Here is a 20,737-nt window from a genome sequence, read left to right on the forward strand (position 1 = left end):
ACAGAATATCCATTTCAAATGCAAAATCCTCCAGCTTCCATCCCACCGCCCCTGCTGCTGAAGTGTTCATTGGCAATAATTAGAAAGGAAAGCTCTTCTACAGTTCTTTAAAATGAAGAAAAATGAAGGTTAAAGATTTTCCTCTGATACATATGCCACACTTTCCGTGAGATACCCCCACCCCCGCCCCAAGAGAACGGAAGCACTCTATAGAAGGCTTTTCAAGTCCTGAGCATGAAATGGTGTTTGGCAAGCCAGGGATGCTACATATCAGTCATCTGTGGGAAACGCTTGCACCACTTTCGAATCTCATACTAAATTGACAGTTTAACAACTGTCAAACGTACTGAAAAATGCAATGAGCTGGGACTTTGGGCATGGTAACACTTAATAAATTTCATAAAACTTTAATGAAATACTAACTAAAATAGGTGATGGTCATTTTGATAGGAATTCCCTGTGGAATACAGACTGTGCCTTGCCACTTAGCAACATTTCTGTCATCTCTAATAGTGCATTTGCTAACTCAGGCTAGGTTAAAAAATCAAAATAGGTATGGCAAAAATGGCAAACCATTTTAAATATACAAAGGGATATAGTGCAGTCAGTAATCTGACATAATTAGAACAGAATGCTATGAAAAGAGTGGAAATATTGAAGTTAAATAAATGGTTGTTATTATGATCTTTACATATTCCCATCATTTATATATATTTACACGTATACACATTGTAATTGTAATTTTGAAATAATATGGTGACAATTCTGTTTAGAGAAACATTTTCTCTAAAGTATTTACTGAAATTGTCAGGGTGCAATATGCACACACACACACACACACACACACACACACTCACCCCCCACACACACACAAGTGTGATTAAATTTGGAGGTCTTCTATATAGCTTTCTAGAGCCACTAGTTAGGGTTTTAAATCTATTTTTTATTTAAAATTTTAAAGTACTAGAGACACAGGGAGCACTTAAGATGGAAATTTTTCTTCTGATACCTTGTTGTCATCACACCCTGTCATGGAAAGATTCAGTTGATGAAATTTTCTGTCTTCTTTACCTACTTGTTTCAGTGTAGAGACCACTGCTTGACCAAATATTGGCACTTCTGATTTTGGTTACTTTGATATCCTGTGGCTTTGAATTAACAATGTAATTTGTATTAAATAGTGTTCTATATTAATAGAGATAATGGATTTGTACTATATTCAATATGACAGTATTTCTAGCTTAGGAGTTTTAAGATCAAAAGTAAATATTGTATAGTTATTGCTGTATACCAGACAGAGTGCACGCGTTCATAACATTAGAATATTTTTCTACTGTACATTTTGAGTAGTAGGTAATCTCTGAATAATTTATCATTTATATACACATTTGAAGGCCTAAAAGAGCACAGTTCATTTTCATTTGACTTCACACCATGTCATATGTATTTTCTTTAAGGTTTTTCTTTGATCTATATCACTACCTGATTATAGGTGATATTTTATGTCTTTCAAAATACACTAGAGCAAACACTTTCAGATAAAAAGACTTAAATTAGATGATTTGAGCATGTGGTTGATGGCTTCTTATTCCCTCCAAATCTGTGGCTTTTCCAGTAGAGTGGCACTACATCAATCTGGTTTACTCCCATGGGTTCTTTCTATTGCCTATCCATAGCCACAACCTTGATCAGGCAAGCTTCTCTCTCATCTTTCCACAGAACCTCAAAAACCAACAATACAAGCTCTGTCTTCATTCTTGTCCAATTGCTGGTCTTCAGGCCTTATCTCTGACTCTGAGAAATGTGAGCATTTCCATGTGATTTTAAAATTCTTCTGGAATAAGTCACATCTGGTTTGAGTAGTTTCAGTTAACATACAATTAAAAATACATTTTTTCACAGCGCAGGTGGTTTTAACCACTGTAAAACTGTTATCTGTTCTCACAGATTTAGAGAGCAGAATAATTAAGGTGAAAGTGTTAACAAATTGGTTTGCTGTAGAGACAGACAATTTATATCTTAGGAATACCACCCAGGTTCCTAGGTAAGAATCCTCTCTTCAAGTCTTAGGCACAGCCATCGTGTACTCAAGGAGTTTGAGGCTGAAAAGTAATATGATGAGAATTAAAAAGTCATGAATATTTCCTATGGTTTCAGGATGATTAGAAGTTGCTGAAAATGTGAGCGAAAGGGAGGGAGTAATCAAACAAGGCTTGTGCATGTAGTAAGGATTTGATATCTGGTACCCAACACTGAGATTAAAAAGATGTGATATTTGGAGGCATGAGGAAGTAAAATGTCCAAACAAACATGAGTGATGAGAAACTAACACACACACACACACACACACACACACACACACACACACACACACACACACACCTTCAAAATGCCAAGCTATAACTGTGAGATTAAGTGGATAATTCTCTCCATAGGATATCTGGCAAATACATACTGAGTTTGTTTTCCAGTGAAATGCGTCCTTTTTGGAGGAGTACTTAGCTGCATGGGTAAGCAACTGCATAATGAATCATTATACAGCCTTAACTTGGCTTCTGATCCAAATAGGATGACCACTAGTTCATGTGGCATATTTCTCTGTGTGAACTTTGAAAACAGTGTTGCTTTGTTGAAACCTGTTACTTCTATCACAAATTATTACCTATAGACCTTGATGGGAAAAAACAAAACTCCTTTTACTGCCACCTACTGGAGAATCGTGTCCCACAAATATGTGACAGAGTAAGAAAAGATCAGCCAAAATAGTTTGTGCACTGCAGCCATACCTTGATCCTGGTGGTGGCCCACTGAAGTGTCTGTGTTCAGGACTTGCTGTGACGATCTCTTCTGTTTATAGATACACTGTGGTGAAGAAAAAGTTTGTACTTTTCAGTGACCAAGATTCAGTTTTGTAGAGAAACTTTATAAGAGATTAAAGAAAAATAATTTAAGTGGTCCAACGTTTTTGTTTTTGTTTTTGTTTTTTTTTTTTTGGTATGATCCTTCCTAAATAAATTTCTCTTCCCTTCCCTTCTCCTCTCTCTCTTCTTCTCTCTTCTCTGTTCTTCTCTTCTCTTCTATTCCCTTCTCCCTTCTCCTCTCTTCTCCCCTCCCTTCCCGCTCTTCTCCTTCATTTCCCTCTCCTCTCCTCTGTTCTCTTCTCTGTTCTCTCTACTCCTCCCTTCCCTTCCCTTCTCCCTTCTCTCTCCTTCTGTTTTCTCTCCTTTTATATCTACTCTTCTGTAAATCCCTAATAAAGTAGGCATTATTATAGACTATTTTCTATAGCCAAATGTATATGTATATGTATATGTATATGTATATGTATATGTATATGTATATGTATATGTATATGTATATGTGTGTGTGCAGAAAGAGTAGAATATATATATATATATACATATATATATATATATATGAATGAAAGTGGTAAAAGAACTACTTGAAATGTGTGTGTGTCCTGCTTGAACCCAGGGTCTCCTGCGTACTAGGCAAGTCCTCTGCCATTGAGCCATATATCCTCAGCCAAAAGTTCTTTATTCACAAGTAATTTTTAGCTGAGCAAAAGTTCAATTTCCTGTCATATAAGCAAATTATTGCCCAACTAACAAACACTAGACATTATTTTAGAACAAGTTTTCTATAACCAATATGGTTATATAAATTTAAAAACCGTTTCACAGTAGTGAGGGCTGGAAGATCAAAATCAAGGTTATGGAGAACACAGTCTCTAGTGAAGGTCCACTTTTATAGAAACGGATCCTTCTAAAGGTAGCTTCAAATTATGATGGTGGGGGTGTAGTACTCTGGGGGCACTCTTACAAACACTCTAATGCCATTTATGAAGATTTCCCAATGTCTGAGCAATCAATGTGCAATCAATGCCTGATCATCCCTCAAAGGCCCCACTTTCTAATACTATCTCATTGTCCGTTAAGATTCCAGGGGATCACAAATACTCAGACCCTAACAGAAATTCAGGAAAATGGCCTGGCCACAGTTTAGCAGGGAAAGACAGCTGGAGACCACTCCCTTTTATATTAGACTCATCTGTGAAATTATCTATTTGTTTCTATGGGGGCAATTTCTTATCCAATGCAGTGAATGTGTACTTCTCAGACTAGATTCTTATCCAGAATAACCATTTAAAATTTTAACAAGAATTAATTTGAAAACACATAGAAAAAGACCCTATTCAATCATTTGATTCTTTGGTATTTATAGAGAAGTTAGTTTTCAATAGTTCTGTATGTTGAGTATAAAATAATATAGTATATTATTACATAACTATTATGCTAAATCAGTTAATAAATTAAAAGGACGCATTAGGTGTATGATGTGGTATATATTTTTGACCCTGGAACTGGGGAGTAATAATCTGCATGAGTTTGAGGCTAGACTGATCTACATAATGAGTTCTATGTCACCCAGGACTACACAAAAGAGATATAACTTTGTTTGTTTTGTTAGGTACGTGAAGATTGAAGATGCCCTTTAACCTACCCTTAAAGTTTTACTTTACTCATTATAAAATAAATAGATAAATAATACTTATAGCTTATACAAGGCTTAGTGCAGCTAAAAGAAGCTTAAATCTTTCCAACAATGTTTTGCACAGTATGACTACCTCCAAGTGTACAAGTCTGAGTGAAATTCCCAGACACACTTGCACACCTACTAAGTCAGGTCTTCAGTAGATTAAGATCACTAACCTGTGTCTTTAACAAGTTAATATGTGTAGTAGAGTCTGACATTCACAGCCAGGAAATGCATGATGCATCTGATAATCAATGTGTTCATACCAACAGTGTCTTTTCTTAACTTCTACCTCTACTAAAACTTCCTCCTCTCATCTCCCAGGGAGAAGTATTTTAATGAAGATGAAACTTTTCTTTGTGCTTCAAGACTTCAGATATTCTTAATGGCTAGATGGGATATTACAAACAAAATGGGCTAATGTAAAGGATATATATTAAAATTAATCTCTAAGGTCTGTAGAGATTTCTCGGTGCTTAGCAAGCTCGCTGTTTTTATAGAGCTCAGTTTGCAGCGCACACACAGCAGGTCATAGCCATGTCTGAATCCAGCCCCACGGAGCCAACACTATTTTCTGGCCTCTGTGGCCATTGCATATGCATCGAGCACTTATACACAGTCAAAACATTCAGACACATACAATGAAAAGCAAAATTTTAAAGAGTAATCTTGATGATTTTTTGAAAGTCAATGTTGGAAAATAAAGTAGAATTAATAGTATCAATACAAGTTTCCAACTAAATAAGCAGGGAGGAGTATTTTGGTGCCATTTTGTGTTCAGTGCTAATAGTTGGGTTGGCACAGGAATTTCTCCTGAAGGCTAATCTTTAGACACAGCTGTGATGGGTTAAAACCACAAGCCCATGACGCACTTTAGAACAACCACTAAGTGATCTCCCATATATATCCGGCTCTTTATGCTACAAAGCAAGGCATAAAAGTGAAACTCTCTATATAAATGAAAAATATCTATATAAAATTCTGGGCACAAAATCACTTCATAAAATGAGGATGACTCCTCTCTGTTTTCAAACCTGTTATCCTCTCTAAGTTTATAATGTGGTCTGGGATAACACTCTCGTGCATATTTGGTACTGGTTTTTTAGGCACATTTATAGAAATGTTTAATCAGAAATCTTATTAGGTGTGCATGTGTGCTTTTGGTCCCTATAATTGACTTTTTAAACATTACAAACCCTGATTTCTGAGGGAGTCTATTATAGTTAAACTTGGGCCTGGAAAACAGTTTTGACTTTTCACTTTTAGTAATTGGATAATAAGGAGAGATGTAGACAGGGGCATGATTTGAGAAAAGAGGAGATGATGAGTTCAAGGATGTGCTTCAGAGTGACTGGGGTTTGGTTATGAGCTAAACCAACCAGGTTTAATAGCAGCAGCAGTGGAAATTGTGATGGTGGATTGGGATCGTTTCTGTTTAATCTGTAGGGGAAAGAGAATTCAAGTGACTTAACATTGACCTGTGTTTTGAGAAAATTACTCCATGATATGCAGGGAAAGCACTTCTTCTCTTCTCCATTACCCTTCCCGAAGATCATTGTTCTTTGAGTTCTTGGCTTCCTCACTCATGGCCAAGACTCAAAATTTGAATATGAGTGATCACTCTTTTCTCTTCTTCCTCTCCTCTGCCATCTCTAACATCTATTTTCCTCAGATTCAGAATTGGAAGAACATCGGGGACTTGGAATGTCCAGGGGTGGCTTCTGAAAAGCAGAGGCTTTACTGCCATAGCTTCATAAAGAATCAAAAAGACACTAAAGAAGACAGGACACCTCAACTCTTCCCCTCTCCTTAGGGAACTCCAGCATGTTGGTCATTTAATGCTTCCACATTTTTCTCTGCCCCTTCTATCTAGTTTGCAAAATGGTTCTTTTATTATTTGACTGCTATGTTTCCTGGCTACTGTTAACTGCTTCCTACCTTCGTTCTGTGTTCTTTGTTTGTTTAATGGTTTACCATCGATTTGACACCATTTTATAGCATCTATGCTTAAATGAATTTTTATTTCCTCCAATCCCAATCCATACGTAACTATGCAGAGGGACCATTGATTCACTCGAAGATTGAGTATTATGGCAAGGGGGGAGCTATCGGGTATTTTTCACTTGTGAAGCATGGCCTCGGCTCTCCAGACTTGAAGTGAGAGAATCAAGAGCTGGAGTCCAGCTAAGGCAGGAGCAAGCCTCTAAAAAGAATGTTCCTAGGAGTTGCAGAGTAGAGCCAGCCTGCTAGGTCAGTAGCTAGCAGCCCATGAGCTTGCTACTAAGGAAATTAAAACCTGAGCTGATGAGATGTCAGGCAGCTCCTGAGATGAGCTGCCTACTAATTTTCTTTTCTAGGTATCTTTCCCTAAATAATCTTAAAGTTGTTTCCTATTTGTCTAGAAGCACATTTATAGAAAAGAAGTTGGAGGCCAGCTCTTAAGACACTTTCCCTGGAGATGTTCCTTATCAAAAACATACCCTAGCATGGGTCACCAGAGGGGAAGGGGGGTGGGGAGTTGGCATAGATAAGAACACCATGAAGATGACTCAGGCAGTCTCAAGGGGGATTTCTGACGCGAGGGCATTAACTAATCTGCTTTTGGCTTTGTAATCAGCAGTGCTTCCCAGCACACTACTGTATTTGGAGAATTTCAGGTGTTGAGCTATCCTAACTCTGTCCCCCCACCCCCAGTCCCCGAATCCTGACCCACTACAGAAGTCTATTCAACTTGGTTACCAAGACAGTGATTGGAGGTCGCTGGATATCCCCTGGTCCTGAATAAACATTTAGGGTTACTTTACAGACTGGGACTCTAGATCCTGATAACGTAGTAGTTCCTTAAGAAAAGAAACCAGGTCTTGGCCGGAGGGAGAAGCCGAAGGAGTCCTGGCTGGCTGGGTGAAGACACACAGCTGCAGGCTGCGGTGATAGGGTCATTTCGGAATGAGGATGTAAGGGTGGACAACTTGTGAACTTGTCCCCAGGCACCATGACACCTCTGAGGAGGTCTAGGAGAAACCCTAGCAGGATGTACCCAGGGCGGTGCAGCTGACAGCCCCCGGCGGCGCCGCGCGGCCCCTCTCCACCCGCGAGTGTGCGCGCGAGCGGCGGGCGGCGGCGGGAGGAGGCGCAGGCGCGCTGCTCGCCCGTCTGCAGCTCCGCGCTGAGTGCCTCGTCTCGGGGAGTTGATGGCAGCACCACAGTGCGGCCGTCCGGCCGAGCGCACCGCACAGCCACCCGCGGCTGCCCGCCGAGCAGTCGACATGTGGGGAGACTGGGGTGGGAGCGGCCGGAGCAGTGCCCGGGACCCAGGCGCGCAGCAGCCTCCGCTCGCTCGCCTGTCCTGACCTGGCTTGCTCGCCCCACTGAAGAATGTCAGCCAAGTCCAAGGGGAACCCCTCCTCGTCCTCCGCAGCCGAGGGACCGCCGGCAGCGTCCAAAACCAAGGTGAAGGAGCAGATCAAGATCATAGTGGAGGATCTGGAATTAGTCCTGGGCGACCTGAAGGACGTGGCCAAAGAACTTAAGGAGGTGAGAGGCACGGGGGTGGGGGAGGGAGTGGAGCTCCCCGCAACCCTCGGGTGGGTTTCGGTCCTCCTTTTGGCTTGGGACTATCGCATTTCCAAACTCCTGGTAACTACGGAGGGATGCCTGCAGACCGACTTTCTTTGCTCTGGCTACTCGAGAAGAGTTGGAGCACTTTCTTTCTCTCTCTCTTTTAATCAGACAGAAATCAACTAGTGTTTTAATTGATGGACTGGATAGGATGGTGGGAGGGATGGAGGCAAGCTACTGTCTCCACAGGACTGTCAGTGGTGTCAGGGGAAGGGGTTAACTGGGGGTGTGTCGACCAGAAAAGACGTGGGCACGGGCTGGCCAGAGCTAGTAGGATGCTCTTTGCCTGCCCTGCTGCTCCTCCAGAGTCCTTTGGCAAGTCCGTCCCTGGTCTGGCAGCCCCTGGAAGCTGAACTGAAGGGGGGCGGCTTCTGGGCCCTGGGCCAGGCCAGGGAGGGCACTGGGAGGGGGAAGCCCAGCTCTTGCTCGCCTCCCTATTCTCAATCCCTATCCGAAAGAAGGCGACTCTGGGTGCTGACCGGAGAATTGAGCTTGGGTGACTGAGAGATGTCTGGGACTTTCTCACTTTCGCAATTCCTGAAACATTCCCTGTCCTTTCCCAAATGTTTCCAGCAACTCTGGGCCTTCGCGCCACCCTGAGTGTCGCCATTCTTCACTTCCTTCCCTTAATTCTGTCATCACTTGGCACAGAACCTGAGCAGTAGTGCTTACAGGAGAGTGTGTATGTGTATATGTGTGTTGCTTGTGTTTTGTGGTCTCGCCATTAGCATCCTGGCTCTTTAGAACAGGAATTGTTTTCCCCTCCCCCGCCAGTATCCGACCCCCAATGTACTCCGCCCCTCCCCACCCTGGTGAATTGGATTGGAAGAGGTGAGGTGTCAGGTTGAGGCTGTGTAACTCAGGCAGTCTCAGTGGCTCAGGGCCCCAGTGAGAGCCAGCGTGCTTGAGGTGGGTCTCATTGTCAACCTGGCTGCCTCCTGTGGCTGGGGGAGCTAGTGGCAATGCCCAGCGCGGTGCTTCACTAAGGAGTAGGCTACTGGTGTGGCTCTTGGTATCTGCAGCTCCAGCTGCAAGAAGGCAAACTTCTTAGGTGGTGGTGGTCTCCCTGGAAAGATAAGGGGACAGGAGATCATAGCCTAAATCTGAAATTGTAACTCGGTTTTCGGAGCCAAGGGGGAGGAGATTTGGGACTGTTTGGATGACTGACCCCTGGAGATTATCCTGACATTTCCAGCCCAAATATGAGGACTCTCCCCGGCATTACCTCTATGACCAAAACCCCGGGTTTGTGACCAAATTCAAAGCTCCTTAAGATGATCCATTGCTGGCCAGTGATGAATTCATTCCTGCGTGTTTCTCCGCAAACAGAACAGGATTACAGCTCAGGTCCTGAGATTGGTTTTGGATAGCGATGGATTAGGAAACTTGTTAGTGTTTGCAAGGTTTTCCTAGGCTTGTTTCACAACTAGTTGGCAGATGGGAAGGTTATGCCCTGCAATCCAAGGCTCGAGATGTTTCTTTCTTCGTTATGTTTCTACCTTCTATGTTCGGCAGTTTGTGTTTTCATTTGTAACGTTCTCATCGTTTTAAAAATGAACAGTTCAAATGAACTCCTCCTGGCACACCCCTGGTTTATATATTTTTTTAAGATAGTGGATATAGGAAACCATTAGCACCAAAGGGTATGGACTGTTTTGTTTACAGGGTGAGACTAAGAAAGGTAGCCAGGCCTCTGTGGGCTATAATCATGTGTCAGGACAGTTACTGTCTGGGACAGAATAATGCAGAAATCACTACTAACGATCTTGTTGTTGTTGTTGTTATTATTATTATTATTATTATTATTATTGGAATTTAAGAACATGAAAATATACAGGAAAATGTCTAACCTCTCTCTAGTTTTTGGCTAGAATTGGAGATGTAAACAGAGGAGTCTGAAGGTCTTTCAGTGAACTCATTTTTTAAAGAAAATTATATTTATGAGAAAAAAGTCCGTTATTTCTTAAAGGGATAGAAAAGCAACAGAACAGATGGAGCGTTCTGACAGAGGTAGAAGCAACATCATCTTCTGATGCTTGCAAGATTTCATTCACTACCATGGCCTTTTGGGGTAAAACCTCGGCACAAACGTGAAATTTATGAGTGACAAATGAGTATTTATGATATGGTATCACTGTCACTAACTTCTCTGTGGACATCGTCATCCTAGGCTTGCACATGGGAGTGCATATACTAAACTAAGTCTCAAAACGGGCTATTTATATAAGAGGAATGGGAGTTATTTCCAGGACAAAATATTTATAGGGCATGTTTAACCTATGACCTCTTGCACTTGTGCAGTCTTGATCTGTTTTGAACAATAGAGCATGCCCGACTAAGCATGTCTTTCATGAAGCGAAAGATAAAACTTTTGTAAACTCTACAAAGCCTGTTCACTCCTCTACCCAAGACATGTACATATAAATGTTGCAATTGATACGTCAAATGTGACATGTAATATTTTGGCAGTTCATAATAATGTGTAATTATACGTCATATAAATTATTGCATTCAAAATTCAAATTTATTTATTGATAACACTATGTTTTAAAACTATAATATACTCATATAAATTAATAGTGAACTTCTGTTAGCTTGGAATGAAAACTAATGTAATAGCATAATTTTGATTAAAGAGCTGCCAGTCACTACATGGTGTTTGCTTACCACTTTTGTTTTCTATTTTAATTACAACTTAAAATTTAAACATCCTGCCTTTTACTTTTGTACAAACCTTACCACTAAGACTTATTTTTTATTTGATTATTTTAATAGTTTTGAAATTAAAGTATACTTACAACGTTTTCTTCATCCCTCTCTTTCTTCCCATCCCTCCCATTCAGTCCCGCCTTTTCTCTCTCTTAGATTCATGATTGTTTTAATAGTAGCTTTCTGAATTCAGAAAGGCAGGGTGAATCTGGTCCCTTTACTAGCTGTTTAAAACACTTAATCATTAGTAAGAAAACTCCAATCTGTTCAGTAAAAGGAGTCCTTGTATTTTTCTCTGTTCATTGTTTAGTAATAGGCATTTAATTCATTATAGTTGAATTGACTATTATTAAGAGAGAGGTGGGATTTCTAGAACACGCAAATACAGTTCATTCAACCTCACAATTGAATAAAACCTCAGTACAACTTAAGACTTTCATAAATATTATGAATTGTTTAGCTTTGTGTGCTGTCATGAAAAAACAACCTAAAATTGGCACTCTACATGTGTTCATTCCATATCTACCATGTAACAAGTCTGATTGTTACTAAAATGAATACATTTTGTTCATACCCAAAATTTTACCTAAGATGTGTTTAGCCTACCATTAACCATCAGTAATATAAAAGTCATTATGGCTTTTACTGGCTACTCTGACTGTTGATGTAAAGAAGAAATTGAGGTTGAGTACCTATTCATACAAGTTCATTTTAAAACTGTACTGGCTATGTACTCAGGAGTATGGCATTCTGTGAGTGAAGAAAGTGCGATGTAAGAAGGCATTAAGATAAGAACTTTAAGAAACTTAAAAATTATCCAGATTTTCATAATGAACGTAAATGGATCGGTGTATAAGACATCACATATTCATGTGTCCTGAGTAAATACTTGAGACCTCTGTGAAGAGTTAGAACTTTGTGAAAATATAAACCCAAAATAGAATTCTCCCCTTTAAATAAGTATACGATTTGAAGAGGTAGTCAGGAAAAGGCATTAACAAAATGCATCATTGAGATACATAGTTTATTTTTGTGATTTCTATTAATTGAAAAAAAAGTGTTGGTGAGACTCTAGGGTTTAATGAATAAAATTAAACACCTTGGTATAACAGGTGTTGGTGATCAACTTTTCACTAAGGAATGTAGAAATAAATCTAGTTTAAAAAAATTTCTCAAATAATTCAATATACTGTAACAGTCTGTGTGCTACTTTAGAAGATGGAAATTATGAAACATTTCTCATTAAATGTTTATTTACAGGAATCTCTCATAATCAGTCTTGGTTGGTTTAGCTGAATTATCGTTTTGTTCAGACTGTTTACAGCCTTGAACTTTTATTGTAACATCTCATTGCTTTAAATTTTGTTACTATTATATGAAGGAAACAAACTTTAACAGACAATATGTAACCTTTATGTTTAGATCAGATAAGATGTGTGTTTGCCAGTAGGTATCATGGAGGAAAAATAGAAACAGTTCTGTTGTTAGTGAGCTAGAATTATTTCATGAATGGATTTAACAACTAGGCAGGTAAATGGAAAGCACCCATTTTTTTTATATTCCATAGTAAAAAAGAGTACAATTTAAGTTAAACTTAGAAAACTTGGAAAATCCATCTGGCATTGATTAATAACAGAATTAACAGTGGTCAGATATTCTTGCTTTGGAATATTATTTCTTTTTAAAAAGTACTGTGCTATTGTTTTTGTTTTTGTGGTTTTTTTTATTGTATTTTGGCTATATGTGTGCACCTTTGAGGCCAGCAGGGGGCGGAGGATCCCTTGAACTTGGTTGTGAGCTAACATGTTGCTGCTGGGAACTGAATCCAAGTCTATTGATGGAAGAGCAGTCAGTGCCTTTAACCACTGAGCCATCTTGTGAGTCACGTAATGGTCTTTTTTTATTATTTTATCCACTTGGAGTTCTGTATTTTATTGCTCTGGGAAATCCTACAGTATTTTTAGTTAATGAGTCCATGCGTATAAAAGGCATTATTAGAACAAATTATAGGGAATGATCTCTGCAGTATTTTCTGAGTTCTAAAATCATGACTGAATGGAAGCCAACAGTGCACTAAATAGTAGGGATCACTGTATCCTTACTACTTTATACTTTACCTTACCAAAACTGCAGTGTGCCTACTAAATGTTGGAATCCACCTATTACCCTTAATTTCTTCTTAAATATGATGCCTTACAACGTGACTGAAAAAAATGATTCTATGAGCACATTGACAGCTAATAACAAGCCCTAACCATCTCTCCCTCTCCCTCTCCCTCTCCCTCTCCCTCTCCCTCTCCCTCTCCCTCTCCCTCTCCCTCTCCCCCTCCCCCTCCACCTCCCTCTCCCTCTCCCTCTCCCTCTCCCTCTCTCTCTCTCTCTCTACCTTAATGAGTCAAATCATTTAAAACATAGAGAATCATCTGCTGAGAAACTGAAGCAGCCTTAAAGTACTAATGTGCTTCAGGCAATAGTAAAGTAAAAAAATAACAGAATCGATGTAATAGCTTTCATTGTTACCTGGATTGTGTTTTTCCACCCTGCTGTTCTAAGGATTTCAAATACTTAAGTCGAAGTCTTAGGAAAGAGAGGAATAAAAATCTGGGCTACACATACTTTCCCCCGAAAAGAGATGACAGGGTCTTTTTATGGAGCTAGTTTACAGTCTCATTAAAAGTCTGATAAATGAAACCAAGATATCAGGCTGCTAATGTGAAATTAACGTACAACAAAGGCTATGATTATTTTAAAGAGCATCCTTTTTTATGACAGAAATCATGCCATCTTATAAAACATCTATGATGATGCCTCAAATGAGAAGATAAAAAATATTACCCAGAAGTAGATAATAGATAATACTGAACATTCTTATATTTATTTTTAGTCTTTTGGTATGGATATTGTAGTGGGGATGCAGTAAGAGAAATATGAGTTATATATAAAATCTCTAGTGTATAGCTACTATATGGTAGGTGATAGCTATAGATACCATTACCTATACAACTCTTCTCTAACTTGTGTGGTTATTAAGTATCATTGAGAGGAGCAGCTTTGGCAACAAGCATGGCTAAAGAGAAGTGTTACATTCTACCAGGCTGTCTACTACATACTTGAAACATTACTAACCTATCTAATCCTTGTAACTTTTATTTCTCATTTTATCTATGAGAAAACTAAGATGATATGTGTTAAGTCCCTTGCTCATAGCATTTGCACTAATGAAGTGAAGCTTAAATACCACGTTTGTGTTGGAGAGTAGACATCTCACTACTATATTGCTTCTACTTATTTTGACTTTGTTTTTTCTTAATTTAAAATGGAAGTTTTAAATTCTTCAAGTATACCAGTTTTTCTGCCAGCAATTACGTGTGTGTGTGTGTGTGTGTCTGTGTGTGTGTGTGTGTGTGTGTGTGTGTGTGTGTGTGTATGATTTAGAAGGCTCAAGTCAGTGATACCAATTCTAAACAAGAACCGGAATCTAATTTTTACCAAAATGAAAAGATAAAACCTTATCTAATTAATGTCCAAATCAGAATACACACACACACACACACACACACACACACACACACACACACACACACATGTTTTATGATTCAGACTGATACTAAAAAAAGTATTTGAGCCTTTGTGTATGAATTAATATCTCACTGGTAACAATCTTTTTATTATCCCCCCCGGGAAGGCATCCTGAGATTCAGGTACCTGGATGAGGCAACATTAATAGTGAATAAATTAGATTCTGCAGTGTTGATTTTTTAAGTAAGTAAGTGGTTCAATAAATTGTGAATGTTATGCAGATTTTCAATATCATGGCTTAGAACATAAAAGGGAAAGCCAAGAAGCATGATTCCAGAGTCTCAAGATATGTTCACGTGTGTGTGTGTGTGTGTGTGTGTGTGTGTGTGTGTGTGTCTGTATCTGTGTCTGTGTCTGTGTCTGTGTCTGTGTGTGTTTGAATGCTGGGTATCAACCAAGGGCATGTACATGCGAGGCAAGCACATTAGCACTGATCTACAGCTCCATTTCTGCCCAGGTCGTTCCAATGAAGAAAAAAGTAATTTGGGAAGTACTCATCTTTTGTTATCGTATTGGATTTGAAGTAAGAGTCTACCTTGGTGGCTGGGATTTGACAGTTGTTTTACTTTATGTTTTATTTAGTGAGTTAGGAGGATTTATTAAATTCTTAATCAGGTAAAAAAAAAGAGGATTGGGTTGATTCATAATGTGAGTATTTTGTGTTCAAGTGATGTGACCCATTCACTTTCTAGCACATTAAAAAGAAAAGTCAAGAAGTAGCCTTACTTTGGAATACTGATTGTTTCCTTTCTGGTGAGATATGAGGAAACGGATTTCATCATATTGCAAGGTCATTAGGAAAAAACTGCTCTATGTGAAAATTTCCTGTGTGATCTAGAAGGCTAAAGTCAGTGATATCATCTCTAAACATGAGCCAGAATCTAATATTTACCGAAATGAAAAGATAAAACCTTATCTAATTAATTCCCAAATCAGGATACACTCACGAGGTGGCCTGTCAATGTAAGACAAATGCTGCCTTATTCTGCTGAGCTAGTCTGTGTATTTACGTACCTTCCTGAAGATGGAAAGATAGGAGTCTCCGAGTAATTAAACTCCAAGATCCCACTTTCAGGTAAAGAATAGGACTATTGTAAGCACAGAACATTTACTTAGGATCCTTGCCACTTCTCCTAAACTGTGCAAATGCTACACAGATACTGTTTAAGGACAGTTTCATGTGTAGAATAATCTGAATGACTCAGATTAATGTGGATTTTTAATTGTACTGTTATCGTGATGTTTGGCACAGCATGAGTAGATTCTTCACTGTGGAGAGCATGCTTATCTGCAACAGGAAAATTTAATGATTCCTAACAGGTTTTTCTCCCTCTAGCACCGCGACCAAGGTTAACAGATACACTACTCTGCTACTTTCCTTCTTCACAACATTGAAATCTTATCACAAGATTTCAAACTGTGACGTCTGTGACAGAAAAATGCCAAGTTCAGTATCGCTGACCAAGTCAATTTTCTTTCAATGTCAGTGGTTCTTAATCTTTGCTACATATCATACTCTGAACAAATGTTCAAGATAGGGAACATTTCTCCTAGAACCAAACTCAGGCTATCATTGTGTGTCTACACATATCGTGTGAACTTTCTATGAATGAGGAGTAAGCAAGGAAAGTGATAAAACAGCCACTGCTAAACTCACATGTTTTCGATCTGTAGTGTGAGCTCTGTCTTTAAAGTTCAAAGACTAACAGTCTATATTCATGAAAATGGAACAAACGTCAGTATACTCGTAGCTGAAATCAGATGGTACACTGTTAGTTTGTGTCAGCTGATTCAAACTAGAGACATGTGGGAAGAAGGCCCCTATGCTGAGAAGTTGTCTGCCGGCATTTTCTTGATTTCCAATGAAGAGAGGAAAGTCCATCTCATTGTGGGTGGTGCCACACAGGTCAATTGGCTCTGGATTGTATAAACAGGGAGCTGAATGGGAGCCTGGAAGCAGGCCAGAAAGCAGCATTCCTTCATGGTCTCTACTTCAGTTCCTGCTTCTTGGTTCCTGCCTTCCATCCCTGCCCTGACTTCCTTCAGTGATAGTTCATGACTCATGATTTGTAGGACGAAATAAAAATGAACCCTTTTGTCCCTAAGTTGTTTCTGGAACGTGTTTTATCGGAGCAATTGAAATGGAAACTAGAACAGATGGCTTTATTCTAGTGAGCACATGAGCAGTTCATGAGGAATTTGGTTATTTTTGAAGTTTCTAAGTGTGCATGTCTGTAAGTCCACTGCTCTTTGAAATTATCAAGACAACATGTGACTGACGGCTCATTCATTTTGCTGTTTCTGACATAAGCAACACAGCATAGCATTTTTCTATGAGATAAAATATTCCCAGAGCTCACTTTTAAGCAGGTTCATAAAACTTGCCCCAGGAAGGCATCATTCTTTGTTGTTCTTAGTTTTATTTTTTTCTGCAATGTATATTTGTGAATTATGAAATATATATTGAGTTTCTGATATACGCAAGTTGTTGTTCTGTAGATCCTGAAGGATACATGCATGAATAAACTTAAGGACCTACTCTCAAAGAACCTTACTTGTGGGAGGGAGAGAGCCTCAGTTCTAGGTCAGTGGTTAGAGAAATATAGGAAAAGCAAAGACCATGCTATTGTATAGTGACCAAAAAATAGAAGACAGATCTATCTCACTTTTTATGTTAAATTCTGAGTTAATTCTGTAAAAACCTCTTTGAGTAAACTTGACAGTAACTCCTGCATTGTATCATGATTTCAAGGTGAGGGTAAGTCTTTGGAACTTGTAATCATATGTATTAGTTTGTTATTTTACGGTAGTGAGTCATATTGATATATTCTGAAATTTTCACCAGTTACAAAGGCTGGGACATACTTTTATGAAACAACTCTTGCAATGAGAATTTCTGTTGTCAAAGAATGATTACATCACAATGATCAGTTATTATTTAAATCTGTCAAATTATTAATGTTTACATACATTGGAATGAGCTTTTTACGTGAGTTCCGTTGTATACAATGTGAATAATTCTGGCAAAATTACTGAAAAGAGAAATTTTCTGATCATAATTCCTCAAGACCCACAGAAGCCAGAGTTTGCTGGAGAGAGGATTGCGTAGCTTGCAATGGAGCGGATGTTACTTTTGGGGGAAAAAAGTCATGTGTCAGTCACTACCAGAACTGCATAAACTGGCAATACACAAAAATAACCCCATTGTTACTAGCATAAGCAGATAACATCCATTGAAGAACTGAGCAAGCATTTTCTCATTTTCAACATAATTCTATTCCCAGTGGGGACATTGACTAAGCATCTCAGAGTGTCCTCAAACTCCACGTTATTGTCTCTGCATCCTAATATAATTGGGATATAATTGGGATCACCACTCATGCTCTAATGTATGTCCAAAGTTTCATCCGTATTTGATGGAGAATTTGGAGAGTCAATTTTAGGAATACCTAGCAAGCATATCAAGGGCTTAAAGCCCATCACTCACTGGAGGGTTAAGTTATTCTTGTTAGTTTACTCAAGGAACTCACTAACCTTCCCATTTCTCTCATTACCCTTGTATCTTTTAGCTGTTTGTTAGAGGATTGCTCTTAAAATGTAAATGAAATGAAATACAACTATTTTTGACATAGTTTCCTGAATGTTGACATACCATTTCTTAGTTTTCCTTTAAAATAAACTTGAGCCAGTGGTCTATTGTGTCAACACGTGTTTCTTCTTACCTTTTTAAAAATCCCTTACAACAAGGTCTCTTCTCATCACTAAAGCAAAGCTGTCTCTTCCCAGGTCGTCAGTGGCCCAGTTATTTAATCTAACAGTCGGTTTTCAGTGCCAGATTCTGTAATATAGAAGGTGCTAGTATTATATATTAGTAACTCTTGAAGTCTCTGATCATTTTTTTTCCAGGTGATGGAAGATCCTGTAGTTTCACATCCTACTGATAAACCCTGCCACCTTCCTTGGAGATGAGTTAACTCAAATTGCTATACTTTGTTTGTAATTTAATTTTTCCTTTTATTTATCCAAACTGAATAAATTCCAATAATGGGTCCCTGACTCTTAAATTTGCCTAACTAGTAATTAACGTCTCCATCTGCATTTTACTTTCCAATCTTTTTCTCCTTATAGACAGTGTTCTCTGTCGCCTTTCCCATGTCTCTTGGAGATGTCTCTCAACTATATTTGGGGGCCACTATCAATTAACTCTAAGCCACATGATAGCCTGATTGGATATATGTTCAAAGTTTGAACAGGTTTTCACTTGTCTGCTGCTTGTACCCAACCAATGCCCTGTCTTACTTGGGTATTTACAGTGCTACCAAGGCCCTGCTCTCCCTCTCCCACTCTTTGTCATCCCCCTTGGCTGTTATTCCCTGCAACTTCTCTGGCCTTCATTTTTATGAATTTCTAACTGGTTGTCTTTTTTTAATTGGATATTTTTTTGTTTATATTTCAAATGTTATTCCCTTTCCCAGTTTCCTGGACATAAGCCCCCTATCCCATTCCCTCTCCCCCTTTTTCTATAAGGGTGTTCCCCCTCCCCACCCACATACCCCTTCCTGTCTCCCTGTCCTGACATTCCCCTACACTGGGAGGTCTAGTCTTGGCAAGACTAAGGGCTTCTCCTCCCATTGGTTCCCAAAACATCCATCCTCTGCTACATATGCAGCTGGAGACATGGGTCTGTCCATGTGTCCTCTTTGGATAGTGGTTTAGTCCCTAGGAGCTCTGGTTAGTTGGTATTGTTGTTCTGAGGGGGTTACAAGCCCTTTTAGGTCCTTCAATCCTTTTTCTAACTCCTCCAATGGGGACCCTGATCTCAGCTCAAAGGTTGGCTGCTAGCATTCGCCTCTGTATTTGTCATGCTCTGACTGAGTCTTTCAGGACTATCAGCTATATCAGGCTTATGTCAGCATTTACTTCTTGGCTTCATCAATATTGTCTAGGTTTGGTGGATATATATACACACACACACACACACACACACACACACACACACACACACACACACACACACATATATATATATATATATATATATATATATATATATATATATATATATATATATATACACTTATGCTGAATCCCTAGGTGGGACAGGCTCTGAATGGCCATTCCTTCAGTCTCTGCTCCAAAATTTGTCTCCATATCCCTATGAATATTTTTTCTTCTTTTAAGAAGGACTGAAGCATCTGTGCTTTGGTCCTCCTTCTTCTTGAGCTTCATGGGGTTGTCTTTTCTTAAGCAGCAGTAATCTTGCTATATCATGAGTGAATGTGATAGGTACAATCAAGTTGACTTCAACTGCTAACTCTTTGAGGCCAATTCTGGCACCTGCATATGTAGTTATATGTAGTGTATGTATTGCCATATATTCATGTGCAGGCCAGAGGTTCAATGGTTCCTCTATCACTTTCCACCCTAAAGCATATGCCACCAATTCAGATAAACTAGCTGATGAGACTAGCAACCCCAGGGAGACCCTACTGTCTTTGTCTTTCCAGAACTGGGAATACAGTCATATGCTACTGTGCCCGCTGTTTTACTTGGTTTTGAGGATCAAATTGAGGACCTCATGCTTGTGCTTCAAGAACTTTACTAACCAACACTTCTCCCTTGGTCCTACTTCTGTTGATATTCATGAGTTTTGGAGAGTTTGCACAACATATTTTTCACATTTTGTTTTGTTGTCTGTTTCTTGTCTGTATAATGCTAGCTCTTAGAAGTTAGTAACATCTGTATTGTCTCTTTGTATGTCTCAACTAACAGCTGACTTGCAGTACATGCTCATCAAGAAGGAAGAGAGTGAATGTAGGAACCAGGGAGTTTTCTGTAAGGTTGTTGCTCCTTGTAACATAGCAACTTCCACTTATAAATTCTCACCAATGTGACTGCTCAGACATGAGCTTAGCAAGTGGACATACCAAACTGACAGGGAAAAGCCTGTGAGACCTTAACCCTACACAAAATCCCACAGACAACTAGGGAATACTGAGCAGGAGAATTGTCTTTCCCAGGAAAGAGCACACCTGGTTTTCCAATCTCAAATGTTAGCTCTGAAAACATACATGCAAGTAACATTATACAGGTTGAGCAGATTGTATAATACACATGAAATAGCAATTAATGTAAAAGAGGCCATGGATTTGAATAAGAACACTGAGAAGTATGTGAGATTTTTGGAGGAAGGAGAGGGAAGAGAGAAATGTTGTAATTATATTATGATTACCTGAGCCATATAAAATACAAATAAATAGTATCTTTTTCTAATTCTAAATGTATTCTCCTAAAC

At 39.1% G+C, this 20,737-nt stretch overlaps 1 protein-coding gene across 11 annotated transcripts in view; it reads left to right on the plus strand.

The window, feature by feature from the left end:
• The first annotated feature begins 7,704 nt into the window (after positions 1-7,704).
• The window catches only part of Prr16 (proline rich 16), a 192,162-nt gene continuing 179,129 nt past the window's right edge, over positions 7,705-20,737 (plus strand). For 9 of the 11 annotated variants that reach the window (XM_087593104.1, XM_087593110.1, XM_087593102.1 and 6 more), the window contains exon 1: positions 7,705-8,070. Coding sequence is in view for 2 of the 11 variants with exons in the window: in XM_087593101.1 (XP_087449227.1) it covers positions 7,912-8,070 (159 nt within the window). In the remaining 9 variants the exon portion in view is untranslated. 11 annotated transcript variants of the gene reach the window in all.

The sequence above is a fragment of the Rattus norvegicus genome, chromosome 18 (genome assembly GCF_021556685.1).
Source record: "Rattus norvegicus strain SHRSP/BbbUtx chromosome 18, alternate assembly SHRSP_T2T, whole genome shotgun sequence".
Classification (NCBI taxonomy): Eukaryota; Metazoa; Chordata; class Mammalia; order Rodentia; family Muridae; genus Rattus; species Rattus norvegicus.